Here is a 12939-nt window from a genome sequence, read left to right on the forward strand (position 1 = left end):
AAAGTCACTCCCCCCCGCCCCGCCAAGCAAAGGCAAAGGGATGGGATGTGGGTGGAGAGTAGAGGGGAGGGGAAGGGAAAAGTGGGGGGAGACTGGTTACACTTGCCATCGGGGCCTGACATGATCCAAGCTGACCTGAAGGCACACGAGGTTCCCTCAGTTCAGCCAGAAGTGTGTGGCTGTGGCAGGGCTTGGCACAACTGAGAAGTGCCCAGTAAACCTGTGAGTGGCTGAGAAAACAGGGTGGCCAGGGATGGGCAGTTCACTGAGCAGAGCATCATCAGGGGGAGATGTTGATAAAATGGGTACTGGCCTCCAGTGTGAAATGGGGCAGGGGGTAATGTGGCTGTGCATCCTCCCCTGGGATGCCCTGGCTCACCCATGCCTATCCTGCATCCCACAGGTACTGCTCCCAGAGGGTCAGGGTGCCAGAAGAAGCACAGGCACATCACGGCTTTGAGTCCTCCTGGCTCTCTTTGCTCCCATGTGCAAGTATGACCAACCATGCTGCATGGGCACGAGCTGTGCAATGTCATCACAGTGGGATGCAATTGCCTCCTAGGAAATGTGACCACATGGTCCTGTGAGATGAGAGGTGGCAGGAAGGCAGGAGGAGTGAAGGTCCTTGCAAGGGATGACTGTACCCTGACTTTCCACACAGGCATAGCCTGGTCCTGTTGCTGCCATAGGCAGTGACCTCCTGGCCCTCCTCTGACTTGATTTCCCCACTGCCCAGAGCTGTCACGAAGAAACATCTGGCAGGATCCGTGTTAGGTGTTACCCCTAAAAAGCCCCAGCCTGCATCCAAGTTTCAAACTAACTATAGGAGAGTCCGTATAGCAAAAAAATACAGAACCCTCTTTGAGAGGGGCCAAGCACTAGCTCTGTGCCTCAGCTTTGACTTCTACCTGTCCTTCAAACAGCAAACCAGTCCCTGAAGATTTGGTTGCATGCGATGACAGTATTATAATTACTAATACTTACGCACTTTTAGTCTCAGAAGCTTGAAACTCTGTACAACAACTGAGCCAGTATTAATGGCCTCATTTGACAGATGGTGAAGCAAGCAAAGAGAGGTTAAAGGGAACATTTTGCAAACTCGGAAGTGGGCTGGAGTCCAAAAGGGCTAATTTACCTGGACGTAACAGTTCAGGCCTCTGAAAAGCAGGCACTTTTATACAGATGCACCTAATTGTATCTGTGCTGGTTAGAAAGTGATTTGCTAAGCTGTTTGTCAAAGGTTGCACAGCACATCAGTGGCAGAGTAATCCCACGTTCCAGCTCCCAGTCACTTCCCCACTCCATCAGGCAGCATCCATGGGCACAGTTTTCCCAGCAGCCTGCAGAAAGTCTTTGCTCCAGTCAAGAACTTCATCCACCTATCCATCTCCCTAGCTGGGAATACTGTGGGCACTCCAGGAGATCTCCCTTATCTGTGTGGGCAGGTAGAGATGCAGTGAAAGGGGAAGGTGCAATGAAGAGGCTCCCTACTGAGCATCCCTTGTGTTTCAGGGTCAAATCCTTTTGACAGTCAAAAACCTTTTGGGGAACCATTCCTGAATACATTCTGCAGCACGTACAGTGTCACAGAGCCATGAGAAGCAATGAAATATTTGCTCTGCCCACTCCACCTCCTGCCCTCCACACAGCTCTGCCTGGACGTCTCCAACAGGCTTGTAACTGTCCCTTGTAGCACGAATCTTGAATCTCCTCATAGCTCCATCCTACTGCAGCTCCATGCAGCACTGTAGCCTCCTCACTATTCCACAGTCTTCCGGTTCTCCAGACAATGTGGGGAAATTTAATTTGCCTTTTGCAATTACAAGCATTAGTACAATGGGTCAATTTGGTGTTCAAATTTAATATCATGAAATATAACTGGGCCTCTAAGCTACTGTGGTTATTAAAAAAAAATCATTAGTTCCTCTAGTTTTGTAAAACTGTTATTCTAGTGCTCTGGGATTTGAGTTTATTTTTTTCCCCATTTGCTTTTGAGCCTGCAAAAGAACTATTTTCTCCTTTTCACTTATGATATGATACATGAATATTTGAAGAAGCCTATAAAGCTATGAATGAAACATCAATAATACAGCATGCAGAAAACCAATGGATTATTTTATCTTTATATTTCTGAGTGAATGCTGTGCATGCAAGCAAGAAAATGATTTCATGGACTAAAGCTTCCTTCCTGCCCATGCATCTGCTAATGTGCCCTTAGCCCTGACCTGTAATGCTTCCTGACAGCCCATCTGGGGATGCTGTACCTGTACCAGCCCCACTGATGGCCCCTGTGCTGTTCCCACCCCACAAGGCTCCCTGTGCTTCCCCCAGCCCGGACTGCATCCCTCCATCCCTCCCTCCCCAGGGTACCTCTCTCTGCACATCACACTCCTCATGGAGCCAAGCCAGCCACCTCATTGCTGTTGGCATCTCAGGTGGTCTCAGAGGCTTGATGTGTATTCTTACAGGGAGGTGATAAAATTAGCTCTGCAGTAAAATTCAAAATAGCAGTCCCAAGTATCCCTTATCCAACCTTTGCATGGCATGAATGCAGACAAACATGCATGCCCACAGACAAGGTAGGTGACACTGAGTGTCTCAGGGGACTCAAAGATCCTAGTTCCTCCTTTACTGGGATTTCTCTGCCCAGCAGACCTGGTGTTTACTAGACAAAGTCAAAATTGTGTGCACGAACTTTGCACTAATGGACTAATAAACTATTTCATCTGCATGTTTTCAGTGTACTTTGGGGTCAAGTCTTGCTGTGACATGCATGTTGCTGTGTGTTACAGATCAGGAATGAAATTCCCTCCTGCTTTAATTCTACTAAAGCCAAAGAAGGTTAAACCAAGAAGAACCAGGTTTGGGATGGGAGCAGATGGGCAGATGGGCAATCCTGTAGTTTACAGCAACTTGATGTGCCAAATGCATGTCATCACCTTTTTCTAAAGAGCGAAACACATTTTTCTGCTGTTTACCTTGCAGAGAGATTTGACCACTCTGCATGCTTTATTCTGGACTCATTCTTCATTAACATAAATCTTTTCTAATCCATACCCCTAAAGACTCCATGAAGCCACTGCGTAGATAAGAGGACCCTTGTTAAAGGCCTGGGATTTACAGAGTGAGCTGAAATGAAAGAGAGGAGGCTGGACTTTGAGGAGACCCTCAGTCACACAGGAGGGCAGTCACAGGCAGCAAAAAGCCTGCACCCCATGTGTACCCAAAGGAGCTCAGTGATGGTGCAAACTGCAGGCTCAGCTCCCCAAGAGGTAAGGATCCCCCATCTTCCAGATATAACTGTCCACAGGCTCTGCCTCCAGATTTGCTCACTGAGGTGAGCAGACTGTTTCCCTAATGGACTGTGAAGAGCTATAAACATGTTTTTTTTATAGGCTAAACAAGACAGAGATTTTGCAGCATTAACCTGAATGCTGTTATTATTGAAGTCAATAGCAAAGCTCTTGCAGACTCCTTTCCTTCAGGGGAATCAGCAGTGTTTAGCTTAATCACAGAGTTGCAAGCAAATTATTAAACCTTCAGGGAAGGAGGTAACAGCAATCTAACATTTCTTTGCTCTTCCCATCAGCAGCTGATGGAAGAAGTTTCTCAGCATCTGACTGTACTTCAGGAAACTTTAGCACGTGTGCTCACGTATCAATGCAGCTTATCGTACCCAGGCAACAAACCTTTGTACCAAGTCACTTCATTTCATCAATACTTTGATATAGATAACTTGCTGGATCAATCCAAGCTAGGAATCCTTATTCCTTTGCAGTTTAATCCTTACTCTGTAACACGCAGCCACATCCTCCCTCTGGGGCACAAAGCTTTCCCAGCAGGGGTGCTGACACTTGATTAAAAGGAGATGTGTAATGAGATTTGTCCATACCAGCTGACTCTGTCCTGGGAGGGCTGAGAGGACTTCGGACAAAATCTTCCCAAGCCAGGTCATGCCAGTGAGCTGTTTAATAGTGCTTGCCAGCCACCTGTGCTCCTGTTTCCAGTGAAGTCTATCTTGTGGGAGACATGCTTTCTGAAGCAAAATTTGGCATAAAGGATGTTGGTCCCTTCTACAAAGCTTAACTCTCAAGATGCAGCCTTCATGCACCAGCCCTGAGGTTGAACCTTCCACCATAGTGCCATGAGCTGACTTTTCATGAGCAGATGCCCAATCACCCTCATGAAACATGATTTTCCAAATGCTGTTTTCACCATTATCTGCTATCAAGCGAAATACCAAAGTAGCCTCACTTGCCATTTGGGCTCCATCAGCAGTAAGACCAACCACAATTTAAGCAGGAATCCAACTTTTTTCCAAGGAAAGCAAAGCAAGTTTTTATCCTGTAATCAAGGACTGTGGACAAAGTGTGAAAGCTGATGTGTGAAGAAAGCATTTCTCCAAAGTCCTGCTGGGCCAACAGTAGCAAAATCCTTGGTCCGAGATGATACCAGAGCTGCCATGAGAGCAAGAGTCACATCAACAGACAGCATCTTGTCATAAACAAAAAGACTCATTTCACTGCAGGAACACTTTAAAAAGGTGCTGAAAAAAGGATGTCCAGAAAGGTGACTGAGGATGCCAAGAGCTTTCAGAGCCCTGCAGCTGGGATTCAGTTTATGTGACTGCACATAGAGAGGAAACGCGAGACAAGAAGGATTCAGAGAGTAATTTCTCAGAAATGGAAACGACAAAAAAAATCAGAAAACCTGGGAAATGTCCAGGAGGATAGAGAAAAGCAACATTTACAATCTTTGCCAGGCAAAGAATGTGAGTCTCTCTTTGATATCTTTTTACTCATTCACTTTGATATAACAAGCTTGCAGCAAGCACCATCTTTGCTAGTGCTCTTTGCATCTGATATGCCACCACTGAGTCAGTATTGGTCTTCATCACAGACTGGGCTGGCAAGATACCCATCAGAGCTCTGTTCTCATCTCTTTGAATTATTGAAGCACACCAACAAAAAGAGCTGCTAAAGTAAAACTACTCAATGTGATTTGTTTGAATGATCAGAATGTCTTTGAAAAACTCCAGCTGCAGAAAGCAATCAGTGAAAAAGAACAAACGGACTGCAGGACAAGGTTTGGTATTGTAGATGTAACGTTCATATAAGGGGGGAAAAGCAAAGAGCAGGAGTAAGTGGTCGGCTCCCCTTACAGCCAGGGTTAACAACTGAGTATCCCATGGCTCAGAGCAGCACGGCACTGATACAATTGGGGGTGAACAGTGAGAAACAGCATCAGTAGATAATGGAAAACGTTTCAGTCAAAAGGCTGTTATGTGTTGTGCATGCCCTGAGCAACCTGAAGACAGGAATTTGTGCTTGGACCAGCGCAGGTTCCTTCATGAGTAGAGACGTTTTCCCCCAGTAAGGTGCTCACAGGTGCAGAGAGCAAGAGCAATAAGCTGAATTTCCTGCTGAGCTCTTGGCCCTCACAGAGCCCCTCTTGGAGACACACAGTCCTACTTAATCATGCAGCTCAAGACAAGGTCATTCCCCAACACCTCCAGTCAGGGCAAGTAGATGTCCCCTTGACAGGTGGTGACTGCTTTGTACTGGCACATGTATGGGACAGCACAGCTAGTAATGCAAATTAACCATATGGTAGCAAACCCTAAATCTGCTTTCTATCCCCTTTCACTGTGTGTCCATCAGAAACTCCCACCACCACAGCCAGCAGCAGTGTGGGCACCCTCAGGGACAGCACAGGGGATTTTAATAGCATGGGGCTCCAGACCAAGTTCTGTACCCAAAATAAACCATCCAAACTCTGCCCCAGGCTGGTTTAAGAAGTGCACATCTATTCCCCTGATCACTGGCCCTGCTGTCAGCTCTGCCTGCCCTTCAGGGTGCCACATTTCATCACGGACTTCAGCACTGCTACCTGTCTTGTGCCCTTAAGGGGAGGTCGCAGGGTGAGTGGAGGCCCTTGGCACAAAGCTGTGATGGTGCAGGCATGACAGTGATACACTGGCTGTCTCTGTATGACCCAGATCACAGATTACTTCCAAACACAACTGCTCTGCTCCCAACGGGGCCAGAAGAGATGTTTTGAAGACACTACGAAGAGCCATCTGAGAACATCCAATACTCCTACAGCACCCTAAGCTCAGTGTGACAGAGCTAAATGGGGAGTAACAACAAAACAAGGATACACCATCAAGGGAACCATCTTTTGTGCTGCTGGCAACAAACACGTGGGTAGCCAAAACCCAGAGAGACTTGTCGTCAAAAGCAACCCAGCCTGAACCACACAGGAGAGGCAGGAGCTGTGCTATGTCCTTGCCATGTGAGTCGTGTGGGGGCCCATTCATCACTACGACAAAACCAAATGAAGTCCCAGACAGGCAGCTGCAGTTTGGGATTTTCCCCCATCTGCGGTGCAGGGCAATGGCAGTGTCCGCACAGCGCTGCAGGAGCCTGTTTGCACCGTGGTGGCTGAGCTTCACCTTGCACCTCAGGGGCTGTATCGGTCGTGCGTGTTCTTTGCAATAAATAAGCCATCCAAACTCTGCCCGGGCAGCAGCACGATGACAGCAGGAGCATGCACGTTGGAGTCTGTGTGAGCATCCTTTCCCAACACTGCACAGCAGGTCGGGTGCTGCCCTGAGCACTTGCGGGCCCCTGCACGTCCCAGGCTGCCAGGACCACTGCTCATACGTGTGCCCTGTGAAGCTGCTGGTGACAGCAGTGATCACTCCTGATCACTTCTTCATGGGAAAGCCTCGTGTAGCTCCTTATTCTTCATCCCAGGCACAAGGTACGCTCATCAGAGATGCTGCAGCATGCAGTGCTAGGGAGCTGGGGATCTTTCCAGATGCCCTGGAATTAGTGTAGCGACTGTGCCACCTTGTGCCAGCAACATTTACAAGTACATTTTAATCTCCCTCCTATTTTAAAATCACGGTGCTCTCAATCTGACTTTTCTCTAACAAGGCCAAACAGGGCTCTGTGTCTCTTCCTTGACATGGTCCTTCACTTCCTCTGAGTAAAGAGGGTCCATCTGAGGGTGCACCTTCACCTCTGGCAGGGAAAGCAGCTGGCTCTGTGCTGCACATCATTTAGTCTGGCTCTGATCTCCGCTCTCTCTGTTGCAAACCAGACAGTCCCACTGACTCTAGTTGATGCTGGTGTAAATGAGACACACACAATATGGCAAAACGGCATCATAGTCCTAATAATGAGGACATTTTACAACTGAACCACCTTAAGATCTATTTGGACTTTTTTCATTTAAGTGCTTTTATGCAGCCAGATGCAAACCGGTCTACAAGGGAAAAAGTAATGCAGGTGTTCACAAAATCCAGCCTGATCCTTACTCTGTATCCTGAAGCTCACTGGTTTAGAAAAAGATGCAGGGCTCACAGAGAGCAGGCATCTGAGCAGAAACTTCAGTGTGATACTCCAGGCTGCTGACTGCATAAAAAGAAGAGAGACAAATGAAGGTGATTTTTCTCCTGTACCTGCTGAGGTGGAGGTGGGAGCCCCGAGGATGGGAAGGGGCATGTGTGGAGAGGAGACAGCCCAGTGTGGCACTTTGCAGTCATAGACTCAAAGGGCTTAATCTCCTTAAACTCCCAAGAAGAAATCTGAGTGTAATATGGCTATAGGGAGCAGGTATCTACACAGAAGCTATAGCATGCTACATGGTTCTTTAATGTGATGGAGAAAAGTCAGAAAATAACTAGTGGCTACAAACTAAGGCCAGACAATTTCTGCCTAAAAGCCATGCCTATATCTTTATCCTAGAGGGCAATTAACTGCTGGGACATACCCCTATGGGATACAGCACACTGGTCACCACTGCTGATCAAGTTGGACTTTGGTGAAACCTGAGGGCCTGTGCTCAGCACACAGTGAAAACTCACGCCCCTCATTGCCTGTGGGCTGCATGAGATGGTCTAAAAGCATTAAACTATGAATCTTCTTTGGGGTGACATTTTACAAAACCATGGATGCTATATGACATTGTCATGCTAATGTGAGCTGTGTGTATCCTGGATGTCCTGCAGAGCCGTGCACGGGAGCTGGGACTGGCCAGGGGGCAGCTGCTGTGCTGGTGAGATAAGAGGCATTTCAGGAAGGGAAAGCTGTGCGATGCACAGGCAACTGCCAGGTGCTCCCATCACCTGCAGCAGCACGTGGGAGGAGAAATAAGCCTGTGGGCACAGACGTCTGTCTCTACTCCGTATCAGACACCCGGAAGGTGGATTTGAATCCCCTTTTGTAAAGTGCTTCTGTTTAAAGCTTGGCCTTCCTGGATGATCTCACACTCTCTTACATGCAACCTCATCTGGCTGGTGAAGACAATGGCAAGACTCTCTCAGTGACAAAGGGGTCAAACATTTATAGGACAAGGACAAAGATACATCTAGGCAAGACACAACCATTAGTCAGGGTTTACTCCCACTATTATTCTGCTCTGCTGGGAGATCCTGGGTGTCTCTGCTGATGAAGTAGGACCTCAGCAGAGCTATACACCCTGTGTACAACAGCCTGTGATTGCTTGCAACACATTAAGGAAGTTTTCAGGTGAAAGAAGCATTTTAAAAATAAAAGCAAAGCAAGATACCTCACAACTTCCCTCTTCTCCTGTGGGCTTTTCACTGTACCTCATAGGGACTTAAGTGCACCCAAGCAATGCCAGTGACAGGCAACGACAGAGGGAAGGACAGAGGAGCGTACGGGAGGAGCCAAAGGGGCAGCCATGCATTACGCCCTTCTCTTGCCTTACACATTCCCCAAGGTCCTGGCAAAGGAGCAGGAGAGAGGAGAACAGCAAAGGTGTGCTCAGAACAAAAAACAGATCAAGACAAGGAAACCCAATCAAAATAATTCAGCTTCCAAGGCTCAAGCATTGCACAAAAGGAGGATCAGAAGTAAGCTGGGCTCTAAGAGGCAGAGATGACACCGAAACAGGGTGAGAGCAAGAATACAGGAGGGCAGAGAATAAAGTCGATCCATCTACAGGAGGAGGAGAAAAGGAAGGAGGGGGAAGAAGGAGAAAGAGGGTTATATTTTCTGGAATTGGGGTTTGGAGACTTGATTCTGATTTTTTTTCTATTTTCATTTTTTCCATAAAGGATCTCACACCTGATATTCCTCGTTCCATCCATTTCGGTTCACCAAGGGCAATGAAGAAATTCTCCTGCCTTTCGTACTCCTCCTCATCTACTATCTTAACCCTTACGGTCTTCCTGTAGGGACAACAAGAGAGACAACCATGTACAGCTGGCTGGAGGCGAGGTGGCAGCAGCAGCAGCAGCAGTGGCGGCGGTGGCAGGGAGGGCTCCTGGCACACAGCCCATTCCCGGTGGGACGGTGCATGTCGGCCTGCCTGTTGGACACGGGGGATCCATCACAGCTGCTCCTTGGTGAGCGGGAGGGTGTTAGGGAGAGAGGGGGCTGGCAAGGGGGTGAAGAGGGAGGGACATGGGGTTGGAGGGGAACAGATTTTGCTGATGGTTAGAGGGAGGTGACTTCTGCAGCACATTTTTTTCGGTGTCACATGGTAATGGAAAGGTATTAGCTGCCTGGAAAACACCAGGAACCACCCTGAGGTACCCATTGCATTTTACCTGGAAGATCAATTCCTTCTGCTACTCTCACAATTAGTAATAACTCTGCAGGGAGTCTGGGCTGGGAGCTTTCGGAGAAGAGAGAAAGATGGGAACTCACAGACACGGTTCCCCAGTGAGGTGAGGTGGGTCTCTGCTGGCAGGCTACAGTGCTATTAGCTGTGAAGGAGACTGATATTTCTAATTTCCATTTTTAAAATGGCACATTTTATTGCTTTTTCTCCTCAATAGCATCTGCTTCTTCCCCCTCACCTGTTCCTGAGCAAGGACACAGCCTTCCCTGGGAGCAGGCAGTTTTGGTGGGACCTTGTGGCCAACACAATGGGACTAAAATGCCTCCGAGGCTTGAATGGAAATACCCTGGGTGCTGGAGTGGGGCTTATCCCTTCTTCCTGCTGCCTTGATTCCTGTGTTTATCTAACATGAGTCTGATCAGGACATCCCATAGGACCAGGGCCAGGCAATGATCTCCTGAGATGCTGGATGTTTTTCAGCCAGCATCTTCCTGCTGATGCTGCAATATTTGCTTGGACCCTCTAGTGGGGGATGGCAGGTGGTCCCTTTCACGCTGCTGCAGAAATACAGACAAGCAAGACTGCTCTCCATCCTTCTCTCTCTGACCCCCTCACCACTTTACCTCTCCCTGGCCCCAGCATCACTCCCCCCACAGGTACCATGTGACACAGTGTGTGCGCACAGCAGCATTTAGGGCGGAGCAGGTGGAGACAGAGAGACAGAGGAAGAAGAGGAGGAAGGAGATGGAAGAGAAGAGGAAACAAGAACGTTAATGTTAGTCTGGAGGGCCAGTACTACACCTTTCTGTAAACTCATATCCACCATCCGGGGGCTCATCAGTTCAATGAAGAAATTCTTGTTTTTTTCATATTCCTCATCATCAATTACCTTGATGTGAACTGTTTTGCTGTGGATGGAAAAACAGTAAGTGTCATAAAGTGGAGAAGGGAACAGAGAAGCAACAGTGGAGGAAAATAGAGAGTTGAATGGGGACGTTAGAGAGTCAAAGTTTTCTCACCCACTGAAAAAGCTCAACATGGCCCTTGAGAAAGGCTAAAGCCCCACTCCTGCAAGTGACACTGCCCAGTTTTCTGTTTAGCCCAAAGGCATGATGGCACGCCACACTGTGAAAATCCAAGTTAGACAGAAATAGCTCTGATCCCCTGGCAAACCAGCGAGGGGCTCAGGAGCTGCCAGCACGGCAGCTCAGGGCTCAGTGTGTGGGCAAGGAGGTCTCCTGGCCAGCAGAGAAGTAGACATCCCTCACCCTGCTACCCTCTGCACACACACACACACACACGTGCAAAAGCAGATGCACAAGCACACACACATCCTGCAGGCACTCCGCTGCTGCACCCCTGCTGCCAACACGCGCCTGTCAGGCAGGCACCCACCAGCCACACAGGCCATGGGGAGACTCTGCAGTGCTGATAGAATTCATGTCAGAGGGAACTCCAGGTGATGCGGGTTCATCAGCTGCCAGGGAGCCGATCCTACATCTCTCCTTAGGTAAATTTATTAAGAGTTCTTGGAGCGTTTTGCAGGAGAAGAATTGCTGAGCTCACCGTGCCATGTTTTTTTTCACAGCAAATATCCACCTTATGCAGAGGTCACCATCCCTCAGCTTTCACAGGCAAATAGAGCAAGGGAAATGAACTGAAGGCAATTTCAGCCTGCCGCCTCCTTCCAGCCAGAGCTGCACTGTCAGGGGCTGAAAAGGACCCCTGTGCCCCTCCCCCCTCCTCCTGCCCCCCACTTTTCTGGTAGCTGCAAGGCTTCATGCAGTCCCATCCCTCACGCGTGACAGAAGGGATTGGTGCTTTTATTCCAGGCTGATCTCACCTCTCCTACATGCAACATTGTCTGCGTGTGCACTGATAGGCACATACAATTACATACTTGTATAAATGCAACCACTGTAAAGCAGTATGTGCCTGCCACCATCTCAGGGCTCCTGGACTTCCAGCTGGGCCCAAATCCAACCTGGAACTGCATTTTTTAAACAAAAAGTCACTTCCACTTAAAAACAACTGTCCCCGAGAGCCACCAGGCCAGTGCCCCTCCTGCCAGTGAATGACCCCCTTCCCACAGCTCCGTACCCACACATGGCCCTGCAGCTATGACCTGCCCTCACTTCCTGCCCATCCTCAATGTTCAGATCAGTCCCTGGTGCATTTTGTACACAACTAGTCTTGGCTGGGGATGGAAAGGAGGAGAAGAGCAGGACTGACAATCATAGAGTCTGGAAAAATGGCCTCGAGCTTCAGATCCTATGTGCCTCAGCCAGTAGCCCTTGGCATTAAATATACCCAGTATCTTTGATCACGCAGCACTTCAGAGAATGAGAAGTCCATCCCTACACCCTGGGGGTGCTATGATCCCCATCCTGCAGATGCTGCTACTGTGAGCAGCCCCCTGAAAATCACCATTTAACAATGCAGAATAGGAGGGTTGATAAATTGTCATCGCTGCAGCTTTCATTCCTACTGATACCACCAATGACCACAAAATTATCCAGCCCTCCTCCAGTTTGACTCAAGTCACAACTGCTCCTGTACTCTGATTACAGAAATCCTATTCCCTGTGCTGGCTCTTGGTTTTGGTCTGGTCCCAAACCCTGTCTTTCAAATGATGGCATATGGGATAGGGAGAAGAGTTTGGACAACCATCAGTGCAGGAATATGCAAGGCACATCACCTCTAATTCTTGTTTCTAAGCTAAATCAGCTTTATTTTTGACAGTACCCATATCCTGCACTAATGCCAGCAAGCCTCCTTTGCCTTCTCCAGACCCTTTCAATCCACTAATCCAGCCTGAAGGACATAGGATTTTAAATGATATGTCTCTGGTGTAAATGTTGGTGCTTGACTAAGACTTCATCACAATGATTTTGTTGCATTTTTTTTTGGAGAGGTTGACTGAATTTGGCTTTAAAACAAGATGTTGTCTGGGCCCCTGGTACTTTGCAAAGCTTGTTCAATTTGCTGAGTTAAACCTAAAGCTGACTCATAGCTCTGAACTTTCCTTGCTCATATACTACAAAACACAAGGCGGGATTTTCAAAAGCAGCCAGTACTTCCTGAACGTGGGTTGCTTTTTAAAATCCTATTCATAATTACTATTGCTTATGCTTTTTCCATTCTGGGAGCTCCAAATTACTCAGTATTGCCTGTCTGCAAAAATTTACAAAAAGTCCCCAGACCTTGTTTCCCAGGGGCCAGATTAGGTATCACAACAAAGCTATTCTAAGCCTTTATGCAATGAATATTATGCATGCACACCATTTGAGTTTGCTTTCATACAGCAACCTTTCTTTCTTTCTTTCTTTCTTTCTTTCTTTC

General features: G+C 48.0%; 1 protein-coding gene across 5 annotated transcripts in view; it reads right to left on the reverse strand.

Moving 5' to 3' along the window:
• The window catches only part of SLC8A3 (solute carrier family 8 member A3), a gene marked incomplete at both ends in the record, with an annotated part of 96839 nt that overhangs the window by 12977 nt on the left and 70923 nt on the right, over window positions 1–12939 (reverse strand). The window contains 2 exons of one of the 5 annotated variants that reach the window (XM_080344628.1): window positions 9097–9297; window positions 10397–10505. In XM_080344628.1, coding sequence (XP_080200754.1) covers window positions 9097–9297; window positions 10397–10505 — 310 coding nt within the window. The remainder of the gene's footprint in view (window positions 1–9096; window positions 9298–10396; window positions 10506–12939) is intronic. The other 4 variants (XM_080344632.1, XM_080344630.1, XM_080344631.1 and 1 more) reach the window with 4 other exon arrangements.

This window comes from Nesoenas mayeri (genome assembly GCF_963082525.1).
Source record: "Nesoenas mayeri genome assembly, chromosome: 5".
Taxonomy (NCBI): Eukaryota; Metazoa; Chordata; class Aves; order Columbiformes; family Columbidae; genus Nesoenas; species Nesoenas mayeri.